Below are 13533 nucleotides of genomic sequence, written 5' to 3'. Positions count from 1 at the left end.
AGAATGGTACCAACACATCCTCCGAGAGCAACTTCTCCCAACCATCCAGGAACAGTTTGGTGACGAACAATGCCTTTTCCAGCATGATGGAGCACCTTGCCATAAGGCAAAAGTGGCTCGGTGAACAAAACATCAATATTTTCGGTCCATGGACAGGAAACTCCCCAGACCTTAATCCCATTGAGAACTTGTGGTCAACCCTCAAGAGGCGGGTGGACAAACAAAAACCCACAAGTTCTGACAAACTCCAAGCATTGATTACACAAGAATGGCCTGCCATCAGTCAGGATGTGGCCCAGAAGTTAATTGACAACATGCCAGGGCAGATTGCAGAGGTCTTGAAAAAGAAGGGTCAACACTGCAAATATTGACTCTTTGCATCAACTTCATGTAATTGTCAATAAAATCCTTTGACACTTCCATGGTAACATCTGACAAAAATATCTAAAGACACTGAAGCAGCAAACTTTGTGGAAATTAATATTTGTGTCATTCTCAAAACCTTTGGCCATGACTGTACAGAGGAAGTTTTTTTTATGAGGTAGTAGTCGATAAAAGGTATTATTAAAATGTATAATCTTTTAATTAATTTATAGGAGTCTAAATGGTTCTCGAAAGCCCTCTTTCATACACGCATCCTCTCTCTGTGTCCTTTTCTTCTCTGTAGGAAAGGGGGGAACAACAAGTTGATCAAAATCTACCACCGGGATGGGAAGTATGGTTTCTCCGACCCCCTGACATTTGGTTCTGTGGTGGAGCTGATTAGTCACTACAGACATGAGTCTCTGGCCCAGTACAACACCAAGCTAGACGTCAAACTCATGTACCCCATCTCACGCTACCAGCAGGTAGGTACACACACACACACACACACACACACACACACACACACACACACACACACACACACACACACACACACACACACACTCCATCTATCTACACTTCTTTTTCCACCCTCTTTTTCTTCTCACTGTCCTCTTCCTTTACTCTCTTTCTCCTCGGAACCTATCTTCCTCCTCTCCCTGCTCTTCTCCTCTTCCTCCCCCACTCATCCTCTCCTGTGCATCCCCAGTCAATCTAATAAGTAGTGCTGGGGGTTGTTCCCTTCCTTCCCAGGCAAAGTGCCTATACAGCAGGATTCACATCATGGTGAAATATTACCATGCTTATTCTCCTCTCGCTCTCTCTCTCTCTCCTCCTCTGCTGTGTGCTGTACCATGCTGCAACGCACAGCTCCCTAAATAATTACACGCATCTTCCATGTCAAAAGGCCGTCCCTGCATTTATATATTTTTTTCTCGTTCCCTCGTTCTCGCTCTCCTGACGTGGTTCCCGTGCTCAGCCAGTCATTACTCAAAAGCCTCAGCGCGGAGCATTCAAACCCCCCCCTTGCACCTAGGGAAAGGCATCATGGGTCCTGAATTAATCAGGAAGCCTCCCTCTGTAAGCACAATCAGACAGGTTAATCCCCAACTCCTGTCCTCTTCTCTCTCTTTCTCTCTCTCTCTCTCACTTTCGCTCAGTCTTTTGCACTTCATATCAATGTATCTCCCTCTAATACGCGCTCTCTTTTTCTTTCATGCTCTTTCTTTCCTCTCAGGATCAGCTGGTGAAAGAGGACAACATTGACGCGGTGGGGAAGAAACTCCAGGAATACCACAATCAATACCAGGAGAAGAGCAAGGAGTACGACCGGCTTTATGAGGAATACACCAAGACCTCACAGGTACCGTACACAACACACTATACTGTTAGCCCATCATACCACAAACACCTACCCTGCACCCGCATCACCAAACCCAAAACAGGCTTAGTAGCTAGCTAACACCAACTATGTTCTATTTTAATCAGGAAAGGATCAGCTACACATTAAGAACACCTGGGGGGGGGGGGGGGTGTATGTCTGTGCCAGGCTGATAAATCGAGACAAATAGACGTAGACTTTATTCATTGGACGATCACACCATTATCAGGCTGATGAATGGAGGACTGATAGCCCTGGTGTCTTTGTTAACTCTCTCAGGAGATTCAGATGAAGAGGACGGCCATTGAGGCCTTCAACGAGACCATCAAGATCTTCGAGGAGCAGTGTCACACGCAGGAGCGCTACAGCAAAGAATACATTGAGCGCTTCCGCCGGGAGGGTAACGACAAGGAGATTGAGAGGTATTCAGGGGGCTTTTTTTTTATTGGCTCAGACCTGCTCCAATTGGAATACACTCTGCTTTGTCATCAGGCAAAGTCATGTTTGTGTACATTAGAGAATGTGGTGTCTAGATTGACCTTACGTGTTTAACAAAATGTTAGGTTGTGGGGGTGATGGAAATAGGTATGAATAATGGTAGTAGTAGCACAGTAGTACACATACAGTATGCAGTACCCATCCTCCCCCTCTCATCCTCCGCTCCCTCTCTGTCCTACAGGATCATGATGAACTATGAGAAGCTTAAGTCTCGTCTAGGTGAGATCCACGACAGTAAGATTCGTCTGGAGCAGGACCTGAAGACCCAGGCTCTGGACAACAGAGAGACAGACAAGAAGATGAACAGCCTCAAACCTGACCTCATCCAGCTCCGCAAGATCAGGGACCAATACCTTGTGTAAGTAGTAACCCATACAGGAAAGGGTTAAGATACGGTTATCGTATAGGACCAGTACATTGTGTAAGTAGTAACCCATACAGGAAAGGGTTATGATACGGTTATCGTATAGGACCAGTACATTGTATAAGTAGTAACCCATACAGGAAAGGGTTAAGATACGGTTATCGTATAGGACCAGTACATTGTGTAAGTAGTAACCCATACAGGAAAGGGTTACGATACGGTTATCGTATAGGACCAGTACATTGTGTAAGTAGTAACCCATACAGGAAAGGGTTAAGATACGGTTATCGTATAGGACCAGTAAATTGTGTAAGTAGTAACCCATACAGGAAAGGGTTAAGATACAGTTATCGTATAGGACCAGTACATTGTGTAAGTAGTAACCCATACAGGAAAGGGTTACGATACGGTTATCGTATAGGACCAGTACATTGTGTAAGTAGTAACCCATACAGGAAAGGGTTAAGATACGGTTATCGTATAGGACCAGTACATTGTGTAAGTAGTAACCCATACAGGAAAGGGTTAAGATACAGTTATCGTATAGGACCAGTACATTGTGTAAGTAGTAACCCATACAGGAAAGAGTTAAGAGTAACATCAGTATCTTGGGTAAGTAATCTATGATGGAGGAAAGAGTTAACCTTGTAGGTGTATAGTAGGGACCCATACCTTGTGTAAGTAACCCAGTCTGCAAGGAGTTCATACGGGGTTAACTGGAGAACTGCCATATTTTATTTTATTTAACTAGGCAAGTCAGTTAAGAACAAATTCTTATTTACAATGACAGCCTAGGAACAGTGGGTTAAGTGCCTTGTTCAGGGGCAGAATGACAGATTTTTACCTTGTCATTTTGGGGATTTGATCTAGCGACCTTTTGGTTACTGACCCAACACCCTAACCACTAGGCTACACTAGGCTGTATTAAAAGCTTGTGTTTCCTCTGAGCTAAAGGCAGGCTCTTTATAGGGAAGTCCCTGGGCTTCCTGGGGAGAGAAAGGCCATGGCTTCTAGGAAGCCTGTAATAGAATTACCAGGTCTGCCACGTTTCTATACACAGATACATTCAGAGGGGTTGTGCGAGTGCTATTAATTCAATACCTTTTGTCATCTGTTCAATGGAGGAATGATGCGCATAAGGAAAGAAGGGCTTTAACTCGATGTTTGTAGTAATATTTATTCTCTCTCTCTCTCTCTCTCTCTCTCTCTCTCTCTCTCTCTCTCTCTCTCTCCCCCCAGCTGGCTCAATCACAAAGGAGTGCGACAGAAACGAATTAACGACTGGCTGGGGATCAAGAACGAGAACACAGATGAGTAAGTGTTCAGAGCACGGCCTCGCACTGCAAGGCTCACTCTTATCTGTAGCATGGACATATTGGAACAATAGACTTCACATTGGCTCATTCACTATAGTCTTTTCACTATACTCATGTTTGAGGGATATAGATTTGAGGCAATCGTTCTCATTTGATATGTTGGCTCCACCATAAATCAATCATCTCAAATGTATCTCCGCTAGACCCTATGCTTATCTCTCTCTCCTGTGTGTGTAGAGGGTACTTTGTGAGTACGGAAGAGGATGAAAACCTGCCCCACTATGATGAGAAGAGCTGGTTTGTAGGAGACCTGAACAGAACCCAGTCTGAAGACCTTCTACTAGGCAAACCTGACGGAGCCTTCCTCATCAGGGAGAGCAGCAAGAAGGGCTGCTACGCATGCTCCGTAGTGTAAGTATTCAAGTATATACTATCAATAAGATAAGCATGCTCCATAGTGGAAGTACTCAAGTATATACTATGCATAAGATAAGCATGCTCCGTAGTGGAAGTACTCAAGTATATTCTATCAATAAGATAAGCATGCTCCATAGTGGAAGTACTCAAGTATATACTATCAATAAGATAAGCATGCTCCATAGTGTCAGTGTCTCAATATGTACTACTGATTGAGTCTCTGCGTTGATGATATGCCATGGTAAGTTTTGCTAAATCGTGGTAGTTCAATAATCCTCTGTGAGTGTGTCAAAAACTGCTCTTATACAGTGCCTTTGGAAAATATTCAGATCCCTTCCCTTTTTCCACATTTTTTTTAACGTTAGAGCCTTATTCTAAAATGGATTAAATACAAAAATACCCCAGAATGACAAATATAAAAAAACAGAAATATGACATTTACATAAGTATTCAGACCCTTTACTCAGTACTTTGTTGAAGCACCTTTGGCAGTGATTACAGCCATGAGTCTTCTTGAGGAGTTTCTCCCATTCTTCTCTGCAGATCGTACTCAAGCTCTGTCAGGTTGAATGGGGAGCGTCGCTGCACAGCTATTTTCAGGTCTCTCCAGAGATATTAGATCGGGTTCAAGTCCGGGCTCTGGCTGGGCCACTCAAGGACATTCAGAGACTAGTCCCGAAGCCACTCCTGCGTTGTCTTGGCTGGGTGCTTAGGGTCGTTGTCCTATTGGAAGGTGAACCATGTCAGTCTGAGGTCCTGAGCGCTCTGGAGCAGGTTTTCATCAAGGATCTCTCTGTACTTTGCTCCATTCATCTTTCCCTCGATCCTGACTGGTCTCCCAGTCCCTGCCGCAGAAAAACATCCACACAGCATGATGCTGCCACCACAATGCTTCACCGTAGGGATGGTGCCAGGTTTCCTCCAGACGTGACGCTTGGCATTCAGGCCAAATAGTTCAATCTTGATTTCACCAGACCAGTGAATCTTGTTTGTCATGGTCTGAGTGTCCTTTAGGTGCCTTTGGCAAACTCCAAGCGGGCTGTCGTGTGTCTTTCACTTCAATCTGGACACTCTACCATAAAGGCCTGATTGGTGGAGCGCTGCAGAGATGGTTGTCCTTCTGGAAGTTTCTCCCATCTCCACAGAGGAACTCTAGAGCTATGTCAGAGTGACCATCGGGTTCTAGGTCACCTCCTTGACCAAGACCCTTCTCCCCAGATTATAAGGGCACAAGGCGAGACCCAAAAGCAGACACAGGAGGCAGATGGTTGAGCTCCGATATTTATTACACCAAAAGGGGTAGGCAAAGGCAGGTCGGGGACAGGCGAGAGAGCATAAACCAGGTCAGAGTCCAAACAGTACCAGGCGAAAGGCAGGCTCGAGGTCAGGACATGCAGAGGTTCAGTGAACAGGTCCGAGTCCAAACAGTACAAGGGGATAGACAGGCTCGAGGTCAGAACAGGCAGAGTGGTCAGGCAGGCGGATTCGGCGTCAGGGCAGGCAAGGTTCAAAACAAGGAGGGCTAGGAAAAGACAGAGACTGGGAAAAATAGGAGCTGGGAAAAATGCTGGTTGACTTGGCAAAACAAGACGAACTGGCACAGAGAGACAGGAAACACAGGGATAAATACACCAGGGACTAATGGGGAAAACAGGAGACACCTGGAGGTGGGTGGAGACAACCACAAAGACAGGTGAAACAGATCAGGGAGTGACACCGGTTGCTCAGTTTGGCCAGAACGCCGGCTCTTGGAAGAGTCTTGGTGGTTCCAAACTTCGTCCATTTAAGAATGATGGAGGACACTGTGTTCTTGGGGTCCTTCAATGCTGCAGACATTTTTGGTACCCTTCCCCAGATCTGTGCCTCGACTCAATCCTGTCTCGGAGCTCTACGGACAATTCCTTGTTGGCTTGGTTTTTGCTCTGACATGCACGTCATCTGTGGGACCTTATATAGACAGGTGTGTGCCTTTCTAAATCATGTCCAATCAACTGAATTTACCACAGGTGGACTTCAATCAAGTTGTAGAAACATCTCAAGGATGAGCAATGGAAACAGGATGCACCCGAGCACAATTTTGAGTCTCATAGCAAAGAGTCTGAATACTTGTTATTTTTTTATAGAAAATCTACAAACATTTCTAAAAACCTGTTTTCGCTTAGTAATTATGGGGTATTTTGCAGATTGATGAGGAAAACAATTACTTCCATCCATTTTAGAATAAGGCTGTAACGTAACTTGTGTGTTTGGCTAGTATTTACACCTCCTATTCTCTCTTTCTACAGTGTGGAGGGTGAGGTTAAGCACTGTGTGATTTACAGCACGCAGAGGGGCTACGGCTTCGCTGAGCCTTACAACCTGTACAGCTCTCTGAAAGACCTGGTCCTGCACTACCACCAGACCTCCCTTGTCCAGCACAACGACTCGCTCAATGTGCGCCTGGCCTACCCTGTCTACGCACAGATGCCCTCATCCTCCGGCCCTGCCCCACGGAGATGAGCACCCCCCCCACCCAGCCCCAGGATGGATGAGGGGACAGGGGGTGGGGGGGTAACTATTACCCAGAACCTGAGATAAAAAACCTGAGATGGGGAAAAAAAGGAAAAAAAAGACAGAAACACTTGCTGCAACACACACGTCAGCCACCTTGGAGTTATATATATTTTTACTAGAACAATTGGAGGGCATTCTTTCTAAAGACTGCTTGATTTGCACAAGGAAGTTTTAAATGTTTGTGAATGTGAAAAAACTGAAGGAAAAGAGAAGAGCCGAGTTTCAGGTGACCCTGCTGCAACCTAAACTCCAGCCAGGACTCTTTTACAGAAAAACGACAACATGAAGACGCTCAATTTTAAGGCTTTGTTTCCTGTCGTCCGTCTGTCGCCCAAATTATTATTTTATTTCTTTCCTTTTTCTTTTCTGGTTTTGTTTTCTTTCTTTTTTTCTTTTGACAATTTATTTTGTTCACTGCTTGTTTGCTAAATGCAAGAGATGATGATTATAATGATGTCGAGTGTATGTACTCTGTCCCTTTCCGAATGAGAAGCAAAAATAATGTAGCATAACAGACAAAAGACGCTTATTCAGTGTCCCTCCATATAGACTGCTGCTGAAGGGTTGGGGGGGATGAAGGGAAGGGAGAATCGAAGGGAGGGAAGAGTCGAGAGGGATCACAAGCGAGAGAGAAAATGTTTTGTAGTCTTAAAAGAAGAAAAAAAGCTTGATTTTATACTAACCGTAGATGGAGAGTGAGATTGTTTTCTTGATGGCTGGATCATATTTCCTTTGACACATTGTAAGTTATGGTAAAGTCATGTCATTATAGTCACCTACAGAGACCAAAGTTGGCATGGGCAGAAAACAATCCATTGTGTTTTTATTAGTCTGTATGAATGGAGAAGATTGAAAAAGAGTGGTTGCTTTGTTTAATACCACACATGAAACAGAGTTTGGGCCCAGTGCTCGTGCACTATAAGCTCTGAGGGGATGGTACGCACAGACGGAGACGGTCGGTAGGTTTGACCATCTAGACGCCAGTCACGGTCGAGTTAGAAGCACTTATCTAAGAAGAGAGCCCGTACGGTTTGACACCAAATCCCAAAACTAAGGAGAAACAAACTACCTTGAAACATGTTTGTTTTAAACAAAATATTATTTGTAGTATATATGCTAATGTCTGTTTAAAACAAATGGGGACTTTATGTATTGGTTACGGAACCTTTGAGATAATAGGCTTTGAACTGTTTTAGTGTACATGAAGCAGGTAGGGAGGGGGGAGTTTCACGTTGAAGACGAATGCTTTTGATGATGATAAAAACTTGAAGAAAGTGCAATCCAACAATGTATTATGATTATTTAGGTTAGCAGTCACCCGGAGAGCTGAACGAACCCAGCTTGCAGACAGACTCGCAGGAGAGATAATCAAAGTGCACATTGAAGCTTTTGAAGATATATTGCTTTTCTTTTCTTTCCTTTTTTTGTTTGGTTTTTGTTTGTTTCACTCAAACTTCTTACCCGGTGCTTGACTTTAAGACCAGTGGAAACATTTCTGTTGAAAATAAAAGATTATAACATCGCACAATAAATATTGACAAAATGACAAACAACCACAATGTGCAATTTTCCAGTCTATTCGGTCACCTCTACTTCCTGATATGAAACTCTCTATTCTGATTGGCTGTTGTTTGGCTACTGTTTTACCATTGGCTCTCCTTGCTGCCTATCTAACCAGCAGCCCCTGAGACAGACAATGGACCGGTGATGTCAAAGATGGTGGATAAATGAAGATAGTTCACTCAGGCCGTTTACCATTGAAAATAAATGGACTATTTCTGGTCTACTTAACTGGGTGTTTCTTCCATAGACACCAATAAAATAGCAGCTGGGTCCTGTCTACTTAGTTCATTTTCTTTCATTGAACCAGAAAAAACCCCAGTGAGTGTGTTATTTCACTTCCTCATCCATCTCTGAGTGTCCCTGGGGTCCTGTCTCTCCCAGACAGTTGTCCCCTCCCTACCTGTTAATCTTAGGCCATATTTAAGGCCTTGTTGACAGGAGAGGGTAGTGCAGCAGCAGAGGGGTGATTTAGTGACCCTGGAGTAGAACAAAGACAGCGGTTTTTAATCGAACCCCCTCCAAATGTTCACCTTACTGGACAAATGTTTTGGCTCAATTGGGGGTAAAGACATCACTCCAGTGAGGTTGACTACCAAAATTGATCTAACAGATTCACAGTTACACATAAAAAACTGGATTCAAATAAGTAACTCTCTTGTCACACTGAAAACAAGAGAGTTGTATATCGTCTGGAGTCTTTACTAAACTGCCAGTGGAAATCAGTGAAGTGTATGGGGTCACACCAGTGAGAACCAGTGCTCAGTGTGTGTGAGGAGGAAAGTTGAGGCCATGTGATCTAGCCGTGCGGTGGTGGTGAAGTGGAATCATCATGGTGAATGAATGATACAGCCTTGGTAAAAGCCAGGCCTCTACGCCTCCCGCCCCCCCGAGTATCTATGTCCCCTGTATCTCCTCCACAACGACACTATACGCTTCTGCGAATCATCTTAATCTAACATACACCCCCACCCCTTGGAGTAGTGCACTAAGATCAGCCAGATGAGGCAGTGGGGGGGTGGAGGGGTCACTAGGTCACAGTCAGTGCTGAAAGCCCTTGATAAGGAACACATGCAAGGGAGAAGGTCTGACACTCCCTCTCAAGACTAGAGGAGAGATGGGTTCTCCCTTATTCAGTCTCTCCCTGGTCTGTTTGTTCTGATGTGCTTAGTAGCAGCTGTTAGGGTTAAGGTGAGGTTCAGCTCTTCTGTATGGAGTGTAGTGGGGTGTGATATGGTGTACTGGGGAGGGAAGGGGGTTAGAGGTCATGTTGAATGTAAAACTGGATCAGGCTGTTCTGATAGATGGACGTTTGTTTGTGTCTCCTCGTCCCTGTTTTCTTTGGCAAGGACCCTCAGGCAGGATGATAGGATACCCTTTTGCTACATAACAGTTTCATAACAAAATCCACTTTAATCTCTGGACTGGTAAAACCAGGTTTAACAACACCCAGACAGTAAGCTAGACCTTTTGTCATTAATTATAATGGTGTCTACCTGGTTCTAATCATGTCTATCCACCTCAGTGGCCCTGCTCTGTTAGGTCTGGCCACTAAGGTAGTTCAAGAGCCTGTCTATCGTCACTTCAGTCTCCTCTCCTTCCTTATCCTCCACCATGGCTTGAAGGTTGTTATTATGTTGACTTTTGGTTCATTTTTTACTAGGAGCCCTATAGGGCCCTAACTCTATTACTTGAACTATTGCATTGCTCACTGTTGAATGTCTTTATATAGAAATATACATATATTAAATAGAATATCTGTTTTGTTGTTCTATAGTAGTGAGCAGGACTGGGTTGACTTTTAAATATATATAATTATACATGTTTATGTCACAGAAACAGAAATAAAAGTAAGCTTCTTTGCAAGGAGGGAAGGATGTGCTTTGTAAACATTCTCAGAAATATACTAAGATTATGTTTGTTGATGGTGGGGGCTTGTCTGATATTGCAAACATCACTCTTCAGAGAAGACGGTGCATCCGAAATGGTGCCGCATTTCCTATATAGTGCTTGGGAATAGTGTGCCATTTCAGACGCAGACATAGTGTGACTCTGTCTCATCTTCAGTTGTTATTTTCCACTGTGAGACAAAGCATTTCTCATATTAATCTATGATGCTAAAAGAACACATACTATTTTTGTTCGTGATTTAGTTGTTGTTCCTCTACTTTTTCCCCCCTGGCATTGAGACCAAAGATTTCAGTTGACTTTATTTTTAGCCTTTAGATGTTGATAGTTTGAAAGGGATGTTTGTTTCCATGTTACATATTATTTCCATTGCCTTGTTTCCAGAAGAACTCAGAAGTTAATATGGTACAGTAGCTAGAGATAGAGTGAGTGAGTATGTCCCATACACAGTTAGCTAGAATCCCCTGTTAGTGATCATGATGTTGCTAATTATCAATAAAAGTAATTATTATGAAGTATAATAGTAATGCATTATTGGGGATAGGTGTTCCTTGGTGATATTTGAGGTATTCGATCTATACCAAAGAACATTTGGATGTCCTCACCAAGCAGTGTGGTTAAGGAGGATAGTTTGACCCTCACATCACCTCTCAGTCTTTTGTCTATTCAAATTAGACCGATAGTTTTCACCGCTCTGAAAGTGATGAGCGATAGAAGGCAGATTCATTCATATGCCCGGGTTTACTTTTTATGATTAAGCAAGTCTCTGCACCCATGATGTGAGTGTCTTTATTGGTCTACAATATGTGTGCCATTGGTGTGATTCCTCTTTTAGTTTAGTTTTGTTAAGTTCGTGAAAGACCGCTTACTTCACCAAAAAACACTCCCTGTGTCTGTCTCCTTGTTTTCTCACAACACAGTCATATATTTGCACACGTTGATCCAGTTGGACGTATGGTTGCTCTCTCTCCCTGTCAGCTTTGAAAGGAAGGGAATAAGACGAATACACTTTCATTTCTCCTTGTGTCTAGTGGTTTGTAGTTAAAAAGAGAAGAAGTGATTGTCGTTCTTCTGCAGGACAGAAAGCAAGTTTTCCTTAAGTTCTTTCACTCCAGAATGCATGCAATATCCCTTTCCTTTTCTGTCAAGGGTCAGAGGTCAGGGGTCAGGGACAGAGGAGTGACTCGTGAGAGAGATGTTCTGTCTGAGATTAGTGTTTATGAAAGAACAGCACCTTTGTGTTTCTGTAGAACCACTGTCAGTGGGATTTTACTTGGGACAAGACGTGCTGCACATACTACAAGACATTTCGAAGGGGTTAGGACAAACCAAAATATCTATTACCCAAGTTTACTTTTTGACTGTTTTAATAGTTTTCTGTGTGAAAACAAAACTCTAAGTTGGAGTACAGGTACAGGATGATGCAGGATTAGGTTTCCTATAGCACCACAAGACTGTTATATAGCTATAATGTCTGTTCTTCTTCTTCTTGCCCTCAAGCAGTTCTGCAAAGTTTTATTTGCAGCATGCAGCCAGTGGAGTTTGAATATCTTGTTATTCTCACCAGGAGTCGTGTGTGTTCTTACCACTGCTATCTGATCACAATACCCAGCACAGCTTCAAGGAGTACAGCTTCTTATTAAAAAAATGATTTAGAAAGAAAAGAGAAAAAATTGTTTGGAAGAAAAAAACGTGTGTATCACACTGTCCCTATCCCTCTTTAGACATACGTACAGATCCAGCATGCATCTTTGGTACTCTTGACTGTTGTTTTTGTGTTTAAAAGAAAATAGAAAAAGAGATGTTTTAAGAAAAACTGTTCTTTGACTGTTTATGGTGTATTCAGATCTGAATTTAATATAGCTAAACAAGTCACTGCTTCCAGCTAAACAAGTTAGAGTCCTATTATTGTCAGTTTATAGCGTTATAAGTATGTAATACTGAGAAAGATGAACATCACAGAAATAGAAACGTGTTCATTATTGTTTGTTTGGCATGTTGAAACTAACATGTTTCTCCATATAACAATATCTGTCAATGTTTGAGACATACAATATAATATGCTTTGAATGTTTGACCTGTAAAGCATTTATTGGATTGCTTACAGTACACAACTTGAAACTCACATAATCAAACAGTTATTCTTATTTCACAGACTGTTCGCAGAATGTTGTAACACCAGCAGTTTTTGTTATGTAGGCTACTTCTTAGACAAAAATACAAGCAATATGATATTTATCTTCTTTTATATTTCTGTCTGCTTACTTTATTCTGACAATTACTGCTAAGTAAGTACCTACTCGCATTGACCTTCTGGTATATAATTGTGTGTTTCTGGAGCGACAATGTAGTATTGTTGCATGTGGATTGTGATGGCGATGACTTTATCTTGTACAGCCGGCTGTGAGTGGTTCTCTACTCTCCAGACCAATCAAACAGAGACTTCTTTCTCAGTATTACAACATCATACATACCTTGCTTTGAGCTTCTATAGGTATTCCCTTCTTCAGTTAAGTTGTTTTAATAACGTCACGGTACACTACTTCACTTTCTCGTATCTGTTGCAATAGTTTGTATATGTTGTAAAATCTCCATTTGTTATGAACTCAACTCTTGTACGTGATCAATGGAACTTCACTATATTCATTTCTCTCGCAGAATAAAGAAAATATTTTATTCAAACCTCCTGTTGTCGCTGTATTGTCTTGTGGGTCAATTAAGCAATAAGGCCTGAGGAGGTGTGGTATATGGCCAATATACCACGGCCTGGCGTAACGAGGAGTGCCTGGCAACAGCCCTTAGCCGTGATATATTGGCCATATACCACAAACCCCCGAGGTGATTTATTGCTATTATAAACTGGTTACCAACGTAATTAGAGCAGTGAAATGAAATGTTTGGTCATACCCATGGTATACAGTCTGATATACCACAGCTGTCAGCCAATCAGCATTCAGGGCTCGAACCACCCTGTTTATTATGGGGAATGAATGGTGACCACCAGATCAACATTACAGCTTCAAGCTCATTGTCACGTCTTGACCATAGTAAGTTGTTATTTTCTATGGAAGAGTGGTCAGGGCGTGACAGGGGGTGTTGATCTGTTTTTGTATGTCATGTTCAGGTTCTAGTTGTTGTATTTCTATGTGGGTTGTTGTTTGGCATGACCT

At 42.7% G+C, this 13533-nt stretch overlaps 1 protein-coding gene across 3 annotated transcripts in view; it reads left to right on the top strand.

The window, feature by feature from the left end:
* The window catches only part of LOC106584012 (phosphatidylinositol 3-kinase regulatory subunit gamma), a 327133-nt gene extending 314088 nt beyond the window's left edge, over window positions 1-13045 (top strand). For all 3 annotated transcript variants that reach the window (XM_014168762.2, XM_014168763.2, XM_014168766.2), the window contains 7 exons: window positions 668-848; window positions 1604-1729; window positions 2027-2169; window positions 2427-2603; window positions 3849-3923; window positions 4163-4336; window positions 6628-13045. In XM_014168762.2, coding sequence (XP_014024237.1) covers window positions 668-848; window positions 1604-1729; window positions 2027-2169; window positions 2427-2603; window positions 3849-3923; window positions 4163-4336; window positions 6628-6841 — 1090 coding nt within the window. In that variant the 3' untranslated portion in view covers window positions 6842-13045. The remainder of the gene's footprint in view (window positions 1-667; window positions 849-1603; window positions 1730-2026; window positions 2170-2426; window positions 2604-3848; window positions 3924-4162; window positions 4337-6627) is intronic.
* The last annotated feature ends 488 nt before the right edge of the window (window positions 13046-13533 follow it).

Source organism: Salmo salar, chromosome ssa23 (genome assembly GCF_905237065.1).
Source record: "Salmo salar chromosome ssa23, Ssal_v3.1, whole genome shotgun sequence".
Taxonomy (NCBI): Eukaryota; Metazoa; Chordata; class Actinopteri; order Salmoniformes; family Salmonidae; genus Salmo; species Salmo salar.
This window is presented reverse-complemented; position numbering and strand designations above follow the sequence as displayed.